Raw genomic sequence first — 15972 nt, 5'->3', positions numbered from 1 at the left:
CAGCTGTTTGAATTAAATTCATTTTTATCCTTACAGGGTCTTCATTCTGGTGCCTATTGGATATTGTTCCTATAAAGAATGAAAAAGGAGATGTAGTACTCTTTCTGGCCTCTTTCAAAGATATAACAGACACAAAAGTGAAGATTGCTGCAGAAGACAAAAAGGAAGGTTTGTGTGAATTGAACCCAATATTGATAAGAATGTAGTTTTTGAGAGTCACAGCTACTTGAACTCTCTCTCATGCACACTGTTAAATCAGAGACCTGTTAGATTTCCAAAGAATAAATTAATATATGATCTGTCCTTCCAGATCATATATTAATTTATTCTTTGGAAATCTAACAATTTGTATTCAACTTTTGCTGCTCTTTAATATTAGTTTTCAATAAAAATAATATTTACAGGGAATTGGAATGCAGCTTTCTTTTATAACTTCTTAGTACTCAAAATAGGAAATGTTATGTTTCCCTGCGTTGATGAAAATTCTTAATTCAATATTTATTCTAACAATGTCTGCCTCCTCTTTACAGTTCGACAAATAATTTCATCTTCACTTTTCAACCCTGAATAACTGAGGGATTTTACATTCTTCATTTTTTACAGAGAATATGTCTCAGAATTTCTGAGCTGAAAGATGGAAGAATCATAGAATCATAGAATATCTGAGTTGGAAGGGACCCACAAGGATCATTGAGTCCAACTCCTGGGTCCCTAAAGAAATACTAAGTATATTTGCAGATTCCCCTTACATACAACTTCAACCAATCACTTCATGTTGAAGTAAAATATTTAAAATGTATAATGCATTTTATCTAACTCTTTCTTTAGACAGGAAACCTTACACTTATGAAAGTTTTAGGAAAATTGTTTATTAAAACATGGTATAGGATCATGCGGAAGAGAAATTGTTTGAACATCTGTTCTCTAAAGGCTAATTATTTACATTATGAGAGATGCAAATTTTCAGGATACACTGAGAAATCACATTTAATATACCAGTGATAGTTTGAAATAGGTGTAGGAATGATGATTATTATTATTATTTAACTATTGTTTATCTGTTAAACATTTTGTAGCTGTAATGCTTAGCTTAGGATGGATTAAAATGGTCTCCAGCTTTTGATGTGGGTTCATGTTAAATTGAAAATCCAAGCAGATTTTTACTCATGTTTGCTGTTACACATTTAAAACTTAATATTCCTTCTAGATCCCAACCATGTTCTGACTGTGAACATACTCGTGAAGACTTGCATTACACCAGCAAATGCCCATTCAGTTTTTTGCTCTGTGTTGGTGGCTTGAGTTTTAAGAATTGCTATAAATTTATGACTAGTGACGTTTGTCTGCCTTGTGTGGTACACTCTGATCCTGGTTGTTCTTCCTGATCCCTAGTTGTTACTTCCCTTGTTACTCATGTTGAAACCATGATTTAACTTATGGTTTTATTATAAGGAGATATTTGTTTGATTTTCCCTTTGATTTTCTGCAGCACATTTAAGTTTTATCTCATGTGTTCACACAACTTCAGTTTCTCCTTTGTGCCAACGTGACTGCAAAAGTCCACTTTTTTGCCTGATTTTCCTTTACTCAGCCAAAATGTCAGACACTGTCTGTGACCTTTTCTTTTGAATGTCTCATTTTAAATACAAATTTAACAGATTTTCTCTTTTCTTCCTCTGTATAAAAGTTTCCAGTGAAATTTGTCCTATCATGCAATGATTAGAGAGGACTTTGTCCTGAAACTTTCATATAAGATAAAGGGAAAAACTTGTGTATGACAGTCCTTAAGAGGTGCTGTGACAATCAGCAACTCTTATATGTTTTTGATTTTGTTTTGTTTTGTTTTAAAACTTAATTTACCATCCTTCCCTCCATCACTATCTCATGCACCCTATTTCATGGCAATGTTCTTAGAGCCCTCATCTTTTCAATATTGTCAGCTTGGTTTCAGCACTGCATTTGTTGCCCCACCTGTAAGTTTGTTGTAGAAATATACTCCAGCATTAGTATAAAAAAAAGTATGTAATAAATATTAACCAGAGAATCACCTGATATTTAATGTGGGAAGGAACCTCTGGAGAATGTCTACACCAATTCCCATCACCTACTCAAAGCAGGGTCAGCTAGAACAGGTCACTTAGTATGTGTCTTGAGTATTACCAACGATGGAGACTCTACCACTTCTCTGGGCAACCTGTTCCAATGTATGACTGCCTACAAAGTGAAAAAAAAAATCCTTATGTTTAAATGGAATTTCATGTATTCAGTTTGTGCCCATGGCCTCTTGTCCTTTCATTAGGTATCACTAAGTAAAGTCTGGCTTCCTCTTTATTTCCCCCTATCAGGTATTTATGCACACTATTTTTCCTCCTGGGCTTTCTCTGCCCTGGACTGATCAGTCCCAGCTCTCTCAACATCTCCTCATGTGTTAGATGCTCCAAACACCTAGACATCTTTGTGGTCCTTTGCTGGACTCACTGTGTTAATGCGTGTCCATTTCTGTCCTGTTAAAGGGGAGCCCAGACCTGGAACCAGCATTTACAATGAATCTCACCAGTACTGAGGAGATCACCTCCCCTAACCTGCTGGCAACTCTTTTTCTAATGCAGCCCACAGTGTTGTTGGCTTTCTTTACCACCAGACACATTGTTTGCCCATGCTCGTCTTGGTAGCTACCAAAACCTCCAGGTTTTGCTTGGCAAGCTGCTTGCCTGCTAGCTGGCCCTCATCCTGTCCTAGTGCATGGGTTTATTCCCAATTACCTGCCCCCCCCCGGAAACATGTCATCATATTCTCCTCCCATCATTCCTAGTTGAAAGGCTTCCCTGCCAGGTTAGCCTTCCTGTTGGAAAAGATGTTCTTATCCCAGTAATAATTGTAAATGAAAAGCTGGACACCTTTTCCCACCATGGATTAAACTAAGCTGCAGTGTTATGGTTTAAATGGTGAGCCTTTTCTGACTTCCTATTAATTCTTTCTAAGAAGACAGATTTATTTTGATTACACGTTGTTTGTTGGAGGGAGTGGTGGTTCTTTTCAGTATGCCAAAGTGAAATAACATATGCCAACCATTTTACATTCCGTATTTTTGTGTAAAAAAAATGTCTGCTGAGGGCAAGGGTGGTCTCTTCTAATAAATTCTGTAATGTGCAGGTTGATTTATTCTGCTTAATTGTTCTCAGCTACTTCTTGATAGTTCAAGCTACAGCAGTGAATATTCAGAGCACAAAATTTAGTTTTAAAACACATTATGCCTGTCAGGAGGCAGGGTATTTAGAAGGGGATGTACTGTCACCTAGATATTCGTTACTTAAAGCAGGTAGAATTGTTTCAGGATGCATGGGACATCATGCACTTGTGTCAATACAGGAGGTGAGATAGCAGAATAGTTTGACTCCTCTGCTCAAAGGAACTACACGTCATGGAAACCCTTGTTCTGCAATGACTCTGTTACATCTTCTCAAGGGTGACTTTGTTCCTGGCTGACCATCAGAGTAGGAAGAGTTTGAATCTCTTGTCCTCAGTAAGGAGAACCTGCTTTCCTCTTGCGCAGTGCATGACTGCAAACACCTAGGAGATGCATGTAGAGCTGTCTTTCTGCTCCTTGTTTCCTCAGATACGTGTGAGCATATACCTTTGCACCTTCTCTATGCAAGCAAATATGTTGTATTTGAGTCTTGAACCCTTAGAAGTATTATCTTCACGGCCATTACTTTAGCATTATACCACGTTTTAAAAGTAAATGGTGTTTTTATTCCAGCAGCTCCTAGAGACATAAGGATATGTACTGGAGGTGAGGGAGAAATGTCCTTTGCAGTATATGTAGAGAGAGAGAAAAAAAAAAATAAAAGCAAACATTCATTCTTAAGCAAATGAATGTGGAGATGTTGAGGAGGCAGCATGTACTCTGGAGAATATCTTGGAAGGGTGAGAGAATAAATGCATTAGCAACCATTTGACTCACTATTTCCTGGATAAACTCATGCAAGCATCCTTAGATTTTTAAAAGACAAGTTATCAAAAGATGAGTTTTGTAGGAGTTTTTTGTTTGTTTTGGTTTTCAGCTTGGTGGTTTTCTGGTTGTTGGAATATGTTGAGGACAGAGAGTGGAAAATATCTTCAGATTTTCCTTTCAGAGTTTGCTAGTTCAAACATGTAAAACTGACAGCAGACGTCACGGAAGAAACCACAAATGTGTTCAGTATGTGCGTTGCCAATTAGAAGAGATCTTCAAAGTTGTGTGTGTAGTATGTTATGGTTTGTGTTTTGGGGGATAGGTGGAGGGAGTTAGCTTTGCAGAACCTTGTAAATAAACTTAAGACTTTCACAGACCTAGACATAGCCTGGTGTGTTACATTTTATTAATTAGGAGACTATGTGAACTAGGAAGTGTATTGTACATGTACTCTGTCTTCAGAAACACAAGTAAGGGTAGCAGGAACATTTGCAGAATTCACTTATATTTGCAGCTATACTGAATGTAGTTCATGCAGTGGCTCCTCAGAGCGACTTTGAGGTCCTACAAGGACTTCGTAAATAATGTCTATTAAAAGCAAGTTCTGCCTAGCCATGGCAAAGACAGTTTTAAGGTTGTAAAACAGTTTATCACCTGTCATTATCATATTCTGAAAATTTCATTCCTTGAGAAGAAATCAGAGTTTGTAGGTGTTTCATTGACCACATAAAAACAGACAGGTTTTTGAACTTATATGCATTTTAGCTCTTTAAACTAACTTTAAAAACAAAACAAAACAAACAAACAACTGTTTTTCTCCCATGCCTTACTTTTGGACAAATTGTCCTGTCCACAAAATGCTTTTATAGGTGACTGATCTGGTTCTGAATTGTAGATAAATGTATTAAGAAAACAAGTCCTTATTTGTCAAAACTCTTGCTTTCATTACAAGGTAGAAATTACTCAGGTGATTTTATTCTCATTTTAACCTTCCAGATAAACAAGTTTATACTGTATTATCACTTCTGTGCAAATCATTTATGTAATTAATATGTAAAAACATCAATGAGTGTGAAACTACCACCACTTCAGATTAGAAATAAAAAAATATATTAAACACTTTGGGGGGCAAAATATCAGTAAGTAAAGTATGTGAATTAATCATTAATCATTCCATTAATTAATCATTAAACATTCTATTATCATGGAATTAAAAGGGGGGATAGAATGGGGCACTTTAAATTCATTGAATTTATGGCCTTAAATATTATATTCATGTACAGGGAGACACTTGTGGGTGTCAATGAAAAGTTTCTCAATGACTTAAAGAATCAGGAAATAAAAGATGTCAAAAAAAAAAAGCTGAAAAATAAGTAGTAACCCAGTAAAAATTATTTAACAATAAATTTTGTACTGTATAATTACATATCAATAGTCACTTCAGATAAATTAGAAGATATGTTTCAAATTTAGTGGCATAATCAAAATGACAATATTTCCCCTAGTGAGATAACGCTTTATAAATGTGTAGTAATGGGTTGGTGAATAAACTATTTTAATGCAGTTATGAAATCGTTTTTTTGGAGTTGGAGTATTTTATTTTATTAGTGATTTTGCAACTTTTCAGGTAAAACCTGGGAGAAGGCAGTAATATTAACAAACAGAAATAGCTTAAAATCAGTTTAGCTTCCTTGTTCTGTTGGATCTCAGTCTATTGTTAAAAGTAGCCAAAGAAAGATGCACCTACTTGGATTTTTTTTTTTTTTCAATTCTGAATTTTATGAAATATGTCTAAATACCAGCTTCTGGGAAAAAATAAAAAAATAAAAATAAAAAAATATATTTATTTGGGAATGCACACCCTTCAACAACCAAAGTGGAGGTAGAGAGAAAGAGAAATCCCTGGTCTTTGTGTGTATTTCCTCCACCTCCTAATTCTTCATGATGGAAGAATCAGCAGCTTATCTCATTAAGCTTACTGCTGTTTAAAAGTCTTTCCAATCCATGAGACAAGGAGTAATGTATACCATTGCTTCTTTTCTCTTATTGTTCTCTGAAGGTGTAATATTAAAATGATGAAGATCATACATTTGTTTCTGTGTAAAAATTAGTCCCTTTGAAAATATTTTGTAATAATATTTAGAGCTTTTCAGCTGGTATGTGCATTAAGTACGTTTTCTCATTGAATCAGTTAATCAGTTAACAGAGGAAAAAAGTGGCTAGAGGCTAACCTGGATCCACCATACACCTAATAGTTCTGTGAATATTTGACTGTTGTTGACAGAAAGAATATGTCATGAAACTAACAGACCTCCTGCAGCATATTGGCCATGGTAGTGCTTTTATTCTGTCATTAATAACAAAGCAGGTTTGTATCAGTTTTCTCTATATTGACAATTGCTGGTGTGGTGTACCCTGAAGAATAATACCTTAAAGTTAGTGAAAGATTTTTAAAAACCTAGAAAAACTCATACCAGCCTTCCTTACAATCTCTTTTTTTGACTTTTTTTTCCTGTTTGTTCAAAATCTTTTCATATTGCTTTATCCTGTGTTCCTCAAAATCATCCTTCCTTCCTTCCTTCCTTCCTTCCTTCCTTCCTTCCTTCCTTCCTTCCTTCCTTCCTTCCTTCCTTCCTTCCTTCCTTCCTTCCTTCCTTCCTTCCTCCCTCCCCCCCTCCCTCCCCCCCTCCCCCCCTCCGTCCCCCCCTCCCCCCTTCCTTTTTTCTTTTTTTTTCTTTTTTCTTTTTTTCTTTTTTTAGTAATAATACGTAACCTGAGGAAAAATGTGAATGTAGTTGTTTCAAAGGGATACAGATTAATGCCATAAGAAAAATATCAAGGATGAGACTTTTTTTTTTTTTTTTTTTTTTTGCCAGTAGTGTGCAACATTTACAGCTTGAGCAGGTTCACCTTATGAAAAGACATCAATTTCATGATCTCCCTCATGCCACAGCATGTCTACTGTGGAGTGAGTGTAACGTTTCTGGGTCACATTGGAGTTACTTACTGTAGATTGCATGAGTCTATGGCTCAAGATTAACATGTATCTGAATGTATGGGACGGATTTGCTTTCCAAGGAATATCCAGTGCTATGCTCTGACTACTCAGTTGTGATTTGAAGGAGAGCAGACATAGGTTAGGTTTGAATTTGGTCAGTAAATAAGGTTCTTTTGTATTGTGTTGTTAAGGCAGCACAAGCGTAGTGGAGCATATCAGAATTTGTGACTTTTTTCAAAAGGACAAGAAAAGACTTAAACCTCCACTTTCTATTAAGTGTAAGCTTGATATATCATGTTTTTATAAAACAAAAAAGTCATTGGCTACAAAGGCATTTGCATTTTCTGGTGCTTTTCATGTGCCTGACAAGTTTATGAGTTCTCAAGCTGTTATGAGAGTAGTGGTAAGATTGGCAGAGAGGGGTTGTTGTTAGTTTCTTTTCTCGGAAAAGATTTACGAGATTGTCATATGTGATGATTGTGTTGTTATAGCTAATCTCGTTAAAGAAAAAAAAAAAGGCATTGAAGAACTTCAAGAGAGTTAAAAAACATATTACCACATTTCTCATCAAGTAAAAGGGGAGTTAAGACTAAATTGCAAAACATCCTTTTTAACACCTATTTGGGGGGGATTATCATCACAAAGGAAGGAGCGTATAAAAGTGCCAGGCAATAGAACCCCCAAACAGCTTTTTTTAAAACACTGGTTTCTTACAATACTTGGGGAGATGAGAAATCCTTTTGATTTTAAGCACAAGCTAAAAATAAAACAGCAGCATTTAAAGTGCCTTTCTACTGGTTGGATTCACTGTGGTGTCTTTTTGTCTAACATCCATTGAAAGGAAAGTAAATCTGTCAGGTACATAACCATTTTTAAATATCAGTAAAAACATCTGTATATTAAAAAAAAAAAAAAACTATCTCCTTCATAATACTGATCAGTAAATTAAGTATGGAAAAGAATGAAGTTTGCAGATAATAATTGCACACACATCAAGACAGCTGGTGAAAAAAGTAGTTTAGTTGGGATCAGGATTGCTACTTTTCCTAAAGGTACTGGAAAGGTCAGAAGCCGGAGAATTCACAAACATCATTCATTGTTTTATGTTATGAGCTAGAACACAGCTCTAACAATTACATTGTCTGATGACATCATATCAGTTTAGGGAATTTGTTTTTTTCACTTTTAATAACAGCAATAAAAAATCTTTTTTTCTGCTTAAGGGAAAAAATATTAGTAATTTGTAAGGAATTTTACACTTTCCTTTTCTATCTTTGTTTTGCTGTCTCTAGGACTTGAATGGCTTCTATTAATATAAATGTAGCATTAATCCTTTAGAAATTATGGAATCAGTTTGTGATAGAAGTAACTGGCTGTGCAAACATATGACTACTGTCATTCTAAGTGCCATATCAAGCCCCACAGCCTGAGTAGGTTAATGACTACAGAATTCTTATTAGCTGGAATGCTAAACTTATGTAGGAGAGATGGGATCTATCTAAACCAAAATATTATAAGATCATTGGCACATAAAATTGAAAATCTTATAAGGAACTTTTATTTAAAGAGTGGACAGAAAGTGTAAAATCAGCATCAGTAATACATAGGAAAAAAATAGTCTTACCTGACTGTACATACTTTGATTATGTCTGTAGTAATGTTTACCATTCTGGAAATAGATGTTGGAGTTGTGGATAGTTTTCAGCTCAGTGTTCAATGGGTTAAAAAAAAAAAAAAACGCAAATCTAAATTTAGGAGCCATTAGGAACAAAACTGACAGCATTATTTTGGTATTACATAAAGCGACTGTGTATCCACATCTTGAATATTGTAAGTTATTCTGGAACAAGGACCTGCTTGAATGGACTACTATGCTAGAAGAGCCTTGCATTGTTGGGGTTGCTGAAAGTACTCAAAGAAACTCTGCCTGAAGGCACTGTGCCTCCTTTATGCAACGTGACTCAGCATGGATCTCAATGCACATAGGCTGTTGTATCCACCACCTACTGGGGTAGACTATCTATCTTGTGCTTTGTAGGTTAAAGACCTAAGAGGTATTAAATACAAGGGATTGTGAGAACAAAACATTTGTTGGAAGAGTCCTGAAAATGTTGCTGGCCAAAAACTGGGCAAAGATACTTTCTTGCTTTCTCAACATGTCTGATAGCATGTCTGAAGCATGCGTTATTGACTACCTGGAGAGGCAGCAGAGTAAACTGAATGGCTTCATCTAGCATGACAATTTAGGTTGAGAAAGATAAGAAAAGGAAGCCTGCAAGTGTTAAAGAAGATTTTAAACTGAAATGGCAAAAATATGTACAGCTATCCAACCCTACAGTGGAGACCCAATTCAACAAATTCAGATTTTGTGCTCAGAGAAGTGGATAAGCAGTCTGCACTCACCCACAATTTAAGAACATTTTAAAAATTTAGTTCGTGTTTTAAATGGTTTGACAATGGAGAGATGGAAGTTTAAAAGTAAAAAGTTTTTTTTTTTTTTTTTGAGCATTTTCCAAATTTGTTTTACATTTCTTTGTTTCTGGCAATTTTATGCTTTGTAGACAGAAAGTGGAGATAAGGAAACTGTAGTATGAAGTATGGGGCTTCTTCTTCCACCTTCCCCAGCTTTCTTTTGAGTAACTAATTTCATTTTGCAGTGCATCTTTTTTAACATGTATATTTTTAATTTTTTTACCCCTTCTCCTCCTCACCGACATGTAAAAAATCCTCATCTGGAGAGGTCTCTTGCATGAATTAAATGAAGCATTCTTCACTAAGAAGTTTGGAAAGTTTTGTTTCTTATAGCTTTTCTTTATTTATGCTTCTTTTTTGTAGAGACAAAAATGCACCGATTTTCTAATCCCAATCTTTCTTGATTTTCATAGGCAGGTTTCAAGATGTAGCTATTTTTCTTGTTAATTTCAGGCTGTACTGAATGTGTTGTTTGTTTTCCCCCTGCTCCACCTTCTCCCTAATTTGTATGCATTGAGTTGACTTTAATTAAACCTGTTTGACAGGCAGCTTCTTCCTTTATTCCCACAATTTCTTTTTTTCTGAATCCTGACACATTGCAAAATGTCTGCTTTCATTTACCCTGGCGTCAATTCTCTGTAATTCCGTCAGAGTCAGTGGAGTTACCTTGAATTTACTGCTGTATAAGCAAGAACCATTTTTTTTCCCATGACCGACAATTACAGATATCTGAAGAAAAAAAAAATAATAATAAAATCTTTTCAAAACAGTATCCAGTTTTTACCCTAATAGATTTCATGTCACAAAAAAAAACACATGTCAAATGATCATGACAGTGACCATGTGGAAGGAAAATTAGAAATCTAAAAGACTCAAATTAAAATTTGAATATTACTAATGAGAAAGCGTGCGAATTAACACATTCTGATATAATGCAGGCCAAGTACAAGTCTTAGTTTTGTAAAGTAGACCACAAAAGGAGAAAGTAAATTGTTATTTTTGTTTGTTTGTTTGTTTGTTTGCCTTGAAGTGGTTAATCCTAGGCACTCTTGATGCTTGTCAGTAATCACGATTTCATTTTCTGAACCAGTAAACTTATCTATGAAATCATATGATGGAATTAATTGCGTCTGAATTGAGTGAAGACATTTGACTTTTAAAACCTAACAGTGACTTTTATTTGCCCTTCAGGAGAGGGATTTTGTTTTTTTAACTGCAAAATATTAAAGAAAACCAAGAAAATGTATATATAGGTGCATAAAAATGTGTGTATAATCTGTATATTCAATCTTATTTCTAGCAAATTCTAAAATGTCAACAGTTCAACTCTCAAAGGCTGAAGTGTCATTTTCTGATGTTTAATGGACTCTCACTTCTGTTCTACAGAAAAATGGAAAGGAAGAGGAAGAGCTGGGTCACATTTCGATTCAGCTCGAAGACGGAGTAGAGCTGTCCTTTATCATATCTCTGGACACCTACAAAGGAGAGAGAAGAACAAATTAAAAATTAATAATGTAGGTGTAAATTTTTTTTTAATGTACTCTTTGTACTGTTCTTTTTTTGGAAAAAAAAAAAAGTGCTGTAAAAGGTCAGTAGTTACCTTTGAAATGTCCTAATCATATTATAACAAGAGGAGTAAAGCAAATTTAAGTGCAGTTCTACCTACTATTGTACTTTTTACACTTCATATAACAAGACAGTGTATTTAGCTATACTGTAAATAGACATTCATTTACCTCAGGAAAATCCCATTATTAAATTTCTCAGAACTGTTTCTCAGAAAAAGTTTTTCTTAAAATCTCAGAACAGTATTTAGTTTATTTGTTGTTTTTCACTAGCATCAAAAAAAAACTCTACTTCAAGTTAGGGCCTATATTCTCATATGTTTATACAAAAATTTTAAATGTAAGTAAAAAGACAGAATGTGTCAAGGAATTCCAAGTTAAAAAGAGAGGACTGAGATGCTCAGAGACGTGGTCACAAAGCAGACCAGAAAAATACAGTCGGTCTCCTGATTCCATTTGCTGGTGATTCCATGATCTCTGAACTAGAGAGAAAAATATTTATTAAACACCTTCGAAAATCTGTGATAGTGCCACAAGAAAGAAATGGTCTCCTTTTTTTCTCCTGGAAAAAGTAGATAAAGGGTATGTATCATGAACACCCTGAAAACCTAGTTGTTCCACCACCTTTTATTGGTCACCAAAATTAAGCAGCAGTACAGATACATTGCTCTAGACATTACTACATTAGAAATTAATAGCAGAAAAATCTTGGCTGGACTAAGAACATGAGAATACACAGCTGGTGTATGTCTCAGAGGGCATACAGTCCCTTTCATTGAGTGTAAACTGTAAATGATAAAAAAAATGTTAATTATTTAAAAAATTTTAAAGAAAAAAAGATTAATGTTGAAAAGAAGTTTTAAAATGTTAATATTTTTAGAATGTCAAAAATGTTTTAAAATATTAAATGTTAAAGAAGTATAAAAATTTAACAACAAAAAGCTGCAGAATATCTTCCAATGATATTTTGATAGTGCAGCAATATTTTTAGGAATGTGACTTTTAAATATCCTTTGGTGACTTTCCTGTACTGTCAAAATCCTTGTGCAGCTGATATTATACTGGTTTAAAATGTGTGTGTTAAGCACTCATTTACTTCATTCAGTGAATTTATTTTTAAGGGTTTGAATTCAAATTCATAATAGGAACATTTTCTTCTTCGTGATTAAGAATGGACCAATAGTAACAACGAGAATTCAGTCCTCCAGCTTCATGAATGAGAACCAAGAATGGAGAAGAGAAGGATATCAGTATTTCAAAAGAATTGCACAGACAGAAAGGCTATGACAGACAACGCAAATGTAATTAAGTCTGGAGTCATGCAGTTGTCTTTTTTATATTCATAGTAACTTTGAGATCAGAAGCAATCATAGCTTGCTGAATACACAATATTGTTTTGTGAAGCTCTTCATTACTGGCACAGCATTAACTGGGGGCACAACGACAGTGAGCAAGATTTTTGTTAGTAAATAACACAAGACAGTTCATGAACTACATGCTGCTTTCCAGCAGGGCAAGTGGTTTTGTTAAACTCTGGAGGATGAAAGCTAAGTATTTATAAAACTTGTTTGTTGCACTGAAGTCTTTTATGCAGAGACCTATGTTAGATGATAAAGACTCAAGGTTCAAGACAAAGCTAGGCATTATCTAACGGTGAAGGCAGTCAGTTCTGAAGCCATATTATGGTGGGTCTACATCAGTATTTTGGTTTATATCAGAGTGGAATTTTCAAAAGAATTCTTACTAATTGTGCTTTGGTTCATAGCAGTCTCAGGGCATGTGAACTGGATACCTTGATATGAAACTAAACCAGGACTCTCCAACTAGCTGTCCAATCCACAGGACCAGGCTAGACCTAGTCTGAAACAACCTCTCCACAGCTCTGAAAATATACATAGAAAGGATATTTTGTCTTCAGCAATTTCTATTACATTCCATAGGTTTATTCCCATTTTGCAGTATTATGTCCTTATGTACGCAAAGCTTTAGCCTGTCTGTCAGAAAATCATTGCTTTTTAGTCAGAATTCACCCAACAGAGGAAGAAATAGTTTGCAAGATTCCATCCCCTTCTGATTCTATTTATGGCATTCCTCATTAATCTTCTTTCTGCCCCAACATTCACAAAAGCTATTCCATCATCAGAACCATGTACCTAAATAAACATGAGGACTGTGTTAGCAACAAAGAGATCTTGTTAAAAATGTTAGTGTAGAGACAAGACAAGAAAAAATATTTTAAAATATGCTTCTCTAGGGAGATCGTGAATTAATCTAAATCTAATCTAAACCCACAACAGAACTGGTGATACACTGTTCAAGTCATTTGAATTGGAACCTATATCTGTTCTTTCTAAGAAAATATTTTAATTTGTTCAGGATATTTTCTTCAACATGTTTTGCCACTTTTCTTTTTTGAATCTTTTGAAAACAGCAGATACATTTTCTAATTTACTTTTAATCTTTATTTTACAGGTAAATTCTCAGTATTTCATACCAGTGTAGCTTTTAGATGATGTATGAATTCTATGATGCATTTTAATTGTGAGATTAAAAGACTACTCTTTGATTCAGATTTTCAAGATGAAAAAATCGCACTAACAGTGAAGAATAATCTGTCTTTCAGCATTTGTAATATTTGTTTTTAGCAAAAAATCCTTCCAAAAATAGGAAAAACTCAAAGAATGTGCATAAGTTTAAAATAATATGTAAATATGTTTGTGTTTTTGAAAGATATGTTACAATTTTAATTCTTGCCTGAATTTGACTGTCATATTTCTTTGTAATTTTGGAAAAGAAAAAAAAAGCTATATTAGAAGAAATGTCTGTGTGATCAAATTAATGTTTTGTCTCATTACATTTTTTTCTCTTTTCAGAATGTTTTTGTAGATAAACCAGCATTTCCAGAATACAAAGTTTCAGATGCAAAAAAATCCAAATTCATATTGTTGCATTTTAGCACTTTTAAAGCTGGCTGGGACTGGCTTATTTTACTGGCAACGTTTTATGTTGCTGTGACTGTACCTTATAATGTTTGCTTTATTGGCCATGATGAGCTGTCTACAACTCGAAGCACAACTGTCAGTGACATTGCAGTGGAAATTCTTTTTATCATTGGTAAGATATCTCTGGAGTTTGTTTGGGGTCTTTTTTTTTTTTTAGGTTTTCACAAAACATATGATTTAGAAAAGGGGAAATCATATGTTTTCATGATTTTAAAGAAAATAAATTTTAGTTGTATAGTTTGAGATTTTGCTTGAACTTTTGATCTATTTTTATATTTATTTACATTGAAGTGCTTCAGGTAGTCCTGTTATTTCTCAAAAGGGAGTTTGAACTTAAGGTTGAAAACCTTTTTTCTTTTTTTTTTTCTTTTTTTTTTTTCCTTTTTTACCCTGGGGATGCTTAAAACCTTCCCAATTCCTTACAATACTGTTGTTCATAACATTTTTTCTTATTTACCTTTTACAAACACTTTGAAGACCCACAGACCACAAGTTGAAAATCACTAGATTTTAAAAATTAATAAGATTAAAAATTATATTGCCGTAATGCTAATATACAATGTCTATATGCTATACTGACAACTGGGATAAAATTTAAGTGGTTGAAGCTTGGCATCTGGTCCGTTCTTTAAAGTTTTTATTTCAATGGTCTGTTTAATATTTATAACTTCAATGAATTACAGGGAAAACAAAGTGAAGTCTAATAGCAAATGAATTATAGCTAGGGTTTTTCTTTTCTTGTATTACATTTTATTCCTTTCTTTACATATATAGAAAAGAATCACTGGCCAGGGTCACACAGAGGCTTTTTTCTCAACGTTTTTATTGTTGTAACATCACTGTCTGCAGTCACACTGACCATCAGATCTTTTGATAATATGCATGTGAAGTTATTTTAAATAAATAAGCAAAGTTGAGTATGTGTTTCTCGAATGTGAAAAGACTTAAGACAGGTTCTAACAGAGAAAGAAAATGAATAAAAGAATAAAATCACCTTAAGATTTTAAAATTCTTTTCAATTTTACTTTTCTATCTTTTTCCTGAAAAAAAAAAAAGTAATTATTCATTCATTAAAAGCAATGTTATGTCCTCTCTAGGAGAATTAAAGACTGGAACTCCTTAAACGCTAAGGAACAACTCCATATGTCTATAGTTTAACAGGAGATTTTCTTACAAAATAAAATATTAAACAAAAAAAAAGAAAACTTTATTCCATCATTTTGATATGGTTACTGTAGACAATAAAACTAGCTTCCCTGCTACTGGTGGAATATGCAGCTTGCATGATAGGTATTTATATTTCCTCCTTTGGACATTGATTTGCCAGTGTGTTTAAGGTGTAATCTTCCTCTTTTATACTTACTATGACATCTCATCTGGCTCTCAATCTCGCAAGTGATTCATATTGAATGGTACTGAGGCATTGCAGTAAGAAATCTGTGTTCTGCAATGCAGATAATAGAGGATAATTTTTTTTTCCTGTATGAAAGCAGCAAGGTCATGACTCTAGTCAGTCATAAGTGACTCCATTTTAAGGAATACAAAATGAATTCCACTTGATCTACCTGGGAGTCTTTCTGTGTTTATGAAAACAGTAGACTCAAAGTTAAGATACTTTGATAATGGTTGTATCCTTCACCTCACACAGGTGTAGATAACTGGCTTGTGTTATGAATGTCTTTATTAGAATCTGAGCACAAGAGAGCTGGGACTATCTGATTTATCTGCTGTAGTTTTCATTTGTAGCAAGACAGATGGCATATTGCTCAGTGCTACTTTTCTGTTTATATCCTTTACTGGAAACACAGAATTCTTATACTAGTATAAGTCAAAAGCAATGGTATTTCTATGACCAATAGAGTAACTGGGTAAAAATCATCATCATAATAATAAAAGCAAGATTCCCTGTCAATTTTGCTTGATATTTTCTGGTTAGATCTTTAGCTCTATCATCCAGGAAATAAAACTGTGGATTGAAGC

General features: G+C 34.1%; 1 protein-coding gene across 2 annotated transcripts in view; it reads left to right on the top strand.

Annotated features, from left to right (window-relative positions):
- KCNH8 (potassium voltage-gated channel subfamily H member 8) overlaps positions 1-15972 on the top strand; it is a 200823-nt gene that overhangs the window by 85538 nt on the left and 99313 nt on the right. For both annotated transcript variants that reach the window (XM_083823207.1, XM_083823206.1), the window contains exons 3-5: positions 37-168; positions 10812-10939; positions 13864-14104. In XM_083823207.1, the coding sequence (XP_083679333.1) occupies positions 37-168; positions 10812-10939; positions 13864-14104 (501 nt within the window). The remainder of the gene's footprint in view (positions 1-36; positions 169-10811; positions 10940-13863; positions 14105-15972) is intronic.

The sequence above is a fragment of the Anser anser genome (genome assembly GCF_964211835.1).
Source record: "Anser anser genome assembly, chromosome: 2".
Lineage (NCBI taxonomy): Eukaryota > Metazoa > Chordata > Aves > Anseriformes > Anatidae > Anser > Anser anser.
This window is presented reverse-complemented; position numbering and strand designations above follow the sequence as displayed.